Raw genomic sequence first — 4,408 nt, 5'->3', positions numbered from 1 at the left:
GTCCCTCGAGCCCACTGCTTTGCAGTTTTACATTGGTGAAAGCTTCGCTGGTTCCTCTGCCGGTTCCTGCCCATCAGCAGATCCCCGTGCGGGCGTGCAGCACACCCAAGCAGCACGCAGACACAGCCCTCATGACGCAGCACGGTGGACTGGGTGCGAACCCACAAGTCCCGGATTCAGCTCTCTGCCTCAGCCCCCTCATTTCCTCTCTCTGCACCCAGGGAAGATGGGGCGATGGCCCTGACCCCTTCCTGCAGGGCAGCATTTCCTACGCACACGTGGAAAGTGCTCCGTAACACACAATAAAAATCACCAGGAAAGGAACCAATACCATTAACACACATAAGCAAGCACTCCTACGGGTGAAAACATTCACTAATACAAACACACTTGCTGCCTCACTGATAAACCGCCCCGTGCTCGCCTGCTCCCCCCGAGCCGGGAGGCTCCCGCGACCGCCCCAGCAGCGAGCGCAGCGCCCTGCGCACAGGGGCACACGGACACATGGCCGCCCCGCTTCCGACTGCTCCAGTGCACAGCAAAACATCGTGAGGACCGAGATAAATCTGCTGCATTTCATGGTTCTCGCTGAAAATCCAGCCCTTTCCTTTTTACTGTCTTTCCCAACTAGAGTTCAACTCAAAATCCTCTGAACTTTTTGCGTTCGCTATTCCTTCTCCATCTCTTGTCCTATCCCCGTGCAGCCATCTGCCAAACCGCCCACTCCCCTGCCCCCCAAGCCCAGCTCTGCACATCTTTCCCGATATACATTCTTTAACAACCTCTTATCTCATAAATTAGCCGAGAGAGAGAGGGATCCCGAATAGCTGAGCTCTGTCGTAACTGTTTCCCTTACGCGAGTGGTAGGCAGGGAGGAAGGTAAGGTTTCTAGCAGGATGCCAGCCAAGGGTCAGACACTTTCAACTCCCTACTTTTCCTTTGATACAAAATACAAGCGCTCTGGATAAACACTCCCAATACTATGGAAAGACCAAACTGAGCTCCTTTACCTCCGTTGCCAGAACCCCCAGCATCCCACGCTCTCTCCTCGAGGCTCTCCCAGCCGCCTGCCCCCAGCTCTCCTCGCCAGCGCCGGTACCAAGCCATGGCAGCGGTCACCCCAGGCCCAGCCGGAGGACGCTGAGGCCACGCTGCCAGCCGTGGCACTCACAGCATCTTCATCCCTGGGAGGACGTGAACCTGGGTCCGATCCACCTCTCCCCTCCGAGGCCGTGCACGCTTTCTCCTAGTCCTTCCCCAACATCAGAGCAAAGTCCTAGGCGGTTCACATCATTCTTCTTCTCCATCCTTGCAAGCCTCAGATCTCGCTGTCAATGAGCGGACAACTACACTGCAGGGCATTAAGGATACCCTGCCCCAGCAGACGCCCAGAGCCCGCTTTATGAAAATCAGGGCCTGTCCCTTTCAGCTAAGACCTGAGCCAGGACCCTGATCTCGGGTGCGTTTGCTCCCCAAGACAAGCCCCACGGCACCGTCGCCGCAGCCACGCGCCAGGATTTGCCCTCGGCAGACACCAGCTCTCTGCCGCACCTCGGGCGAGCACAGCCCCCACTCCCCAAAAGTCTGCGAGAGCCCAGTTAATCCTTGTCTGACACTTTGAAATACCGAGCGCCGCTCGAGCACTAAAGGATTACCCTTAAATGTGGTGGGGCTGCCTGCAGCCGGCTCAGGTATTGTGCAAGCCAGCTTCAGGCAAATTGAAGGGAATTCCCTAATTATTTCAGTATACAGGAAGAAGAGCCTTTAGCGTGAAATCTCCACTTGAGAGAAGATGATCTGTGAGAAGAAAAAAGATTCTGCTGTTAAAGAAAACTGCAGTTTGAACACGCATTCCCTGCAGGAAGGGGAACAGCACGCACCTTTGAAGAAGTTACAGGGTAGCGAGGCAGCCGGTTCCACTAATAAATTTAGCCCTACGAACTATTAAACTCTAACAGGTCCATCGTTCATCGTTATATTACACATCCAGGAACCATTAATCCTTCCGCACACCGAGATTCCAGGGCAAATCCAACGCAGCGCTGCAGAACCGGCCGTTTCAGGCGCTGCCTTTCACTTCCAAGTAGCAGGGTCGGTTTGGCCGCTGACTCCCTGGGAGCACCGCTGCGGGGAGCGTGCACCAGAGGAAAGCGTCTCGCCCCTTCACCTCGCTGCATCGACCACACGGCAACCCTTCCTGCTCAAACTTTCTCCATTTCCCTTCTCGCTCCCAAGCACCGTGTCGTAACAGCCGCTCCTTAACAGCACCGTCAAAGGACCAAAGGAGATGAAAGGCCACGTTGGGCTCTGCGAAAAAGCTAAGCTCCGAGAAGTTCTTCAAGGAAGTCACAGGAGTAAGCGAATAGCAAAGATGAAGAAATCTCCTCCAGCCCTGGTTTTCCTCACTCTCTGTTTTTACATAGACGCTTTTGGTTCAAGAAGGAGAAAGAGAAAGAGAACTAGAGCGACAGAAAGGAGAAAATCAAAGAGAGGAAGACAAATATAACAAAGAGAAAGAAGGAAAGAGAAGAAGAGTCCCAGGATAGTTGAGGCTGGCAGGGACCTCCTGAGGCCATCTTGTCCAACCTTCCTGCTCAAGCAGGGTCACCTACAGCACCTGGAAAGAAAGACAGATGGACAGAAAAAGAAAGAAACCCTCCAGCCTATAAAAAGATGCTCTGGGAGAGAGTGAGAGAGAGATTCCACTTTTACAAGCAAAACCAAGATGTAAACAGCTGAAGCCTAACGCCTGTAGATAACGTTGGGGTGCTGAGCGAGGGCTGCCTGGGGTGCTGGGGAGGCGCACGGTGCGCCGAGGACAGCAGGTGGGTGGGCAGGGTTGGGAGCTTGGTCCCAGTGGAACCCCCCCCCAAAAAAATGAGCCCCCTGAAGGCTGAGGAGAAAACAGGCTGGGAGCACATGATAAGAACCCGCGTGGTGAGGCTTCTGTCCCCACTAATCCTGTGGCTCCCAGAAACCCAGAACCAGGGCTGGAACAAAGAGGGGATGCTTCGGCCTCCGATGCACCGGCTTCGGTGACACGTTACGGAGGCATTGCACAGACACCAGGAGAGGGGAAAGCGAGAGGTGAGCAGCTCGAGCCTCTGCTTGGTCCCAGCCCCTCCTGAGAGCACCTTCTGCTTGTGGCGCACCCTCCTCCTCCTCCACGGGTCCAGTCCTCCCGCCAGCCAAAGGAACAGAGGGGCTGCGGTGCTCCCACCCCAGCAGTGCGGAGCAAGCACAGCGCAGCGGGCAGCACGCTGCCCAGCGCCCCCGCAGCCAAAGCACAGCACAAGGACCCCCGCGGGGGTCCCACGCTCCAGACCTGACCCGTGCACGCCGACAGCTCTCTGCTGACCGTAGGACGAGCCCCAGGCCGTGCTGCCACCAGCGCTGGGACCTGTTGATGCAACGAAGCCTCGCTGGGACGGGTTTGTTGTTGCCCCTCGACAGGCCCACGGCCCACACAACCGAAACGTCCACCTGGGAAGGGGCCCACCAGAGAACAAGGGGCACGCGGCGTGGGGCGCAGCACCGAAAGGAGAGAAACAAAGACAGCGAGCGGGGCAGAGAAGCAACGAGGGTCAACCAGGAAGAGAGGAACGTGCCAACAAAACCGGCCCAGGGAGAAGCTGCGCTGAGCCAAGGGAGGGACAAGAAAGGGCAAGAGGGTCCCAGCGCCTCCCCAGCAGCACGGTTCAGCCCTACGGACTCCCCAGCTGCCGCGAGCAACCACGTCTCACCCCTGCTTGACACATTCTCTTTGCAACCACTTTTCCACCCCGGGCTTTGGTAAAAGCCACCTCCAGTTTGCACTCGCGTGAAGAAGGCTGCGCTCTGTGACCGGGTCCGGGCTGCGGGCGGACGGCAGAGCCCTGCAGACACGGGGTGAGGGGTGGTGCGGGGTCCCCTGCCAGCCCCCCCGACGGGTGCCGAAGACGGGCATCGTCCCCGCTGAGGCTCGCAGCGGGGACCCCGTCCCGGCGGGCGCGGTGCGTGGGGGAACACTTGGGGGCAGAAACTCGGCCCCGAGGCGAGAAGCGGCTGCCAGGAGCCCGGCCCGAGGCACGGGGACGGTCCCCGCGGGACAGCGGGCGGAGAGCGCAGCGCTGCCAGCCCCGGGGCGGCTCCGCGGGCCCCGCAGGATGCGACCCCGGCCGGGACCTACCCCGGGGCTCCGCTTACCTTCAAAGAAGCGCTGCAGAGCCTCCGTCTCGTCCACCACCTCCATAGCTGTGCCATGCACCGGGCGGCCGGGCTACTGTCCGCCGCGGGGCATCCCCCGGGGCCGCTCCGCAGCGCTCCGCAGGGCTCCCGGAGCCGCCGGCGCCCAGCGCGGCCGCCGCTGCCCACCGGCCGGCCCGGGCTCGGGCTCGGGGCTGCGGCGCCGCGCTCCGCCTCCCTCCCT

The 4,408-nt window shown here is 59.5% G+C and overlaps 1 protein-coding gene across 4 annotated transcripts in view; it reads right to left on the bottom strand.

Annotated features, from left to right (window-relative positions):
• MYRF (myelin regulatory factor) overlaps positions 1 to 4,407 on the bottom strand; it is a 61,861-nt gene extending 57,454 nt beyond the window's left edge. For all 4 annotated transcript variants that reach the window (XM_035326600.1, XM_035326602.1, XM_035326601.1 and 1 more), the window contains exons 1-2: positions 4,362 to 4,407; positions 4,186 to 4,328 (exon numbers count right to left, since the gene is read on the bottom strand). In XM_035326600.1, coding sequence (XP_035182491.1) covers positions 4,186 to 4,231 — 46 coding nt within the window. In that variant the 5' untranslated portion in view covers positions 4,232 to 4,328; positions 4,362 to 4,407. The remainder of the gene's footprint in view (positions 1 to 4,185; positions 4,329 to 4,361) is intronic.
• Position 4,408: the final 1 nt, after the last annotated feature.

The sequence above is a fragment of the Oxyura jamaicensis genome, chromosome 5, assembly GCF_011077185.1.
Source record: "Oxyura jamaicensis isolate SHBP4307 breed ruddy duck chromosome 5, BPBGC_Ojam_1.0, whole genome shotgun sequence".
Lineage (NCBI taxonomy): Eukaryota > Metazoa > Chordata > Aves > Anseriformes > Anatidae > Oxyura > Oxyura jamaicensis.
This window is presented reverse-complemented; position numbering and strand designations above follow the sequence as displayed.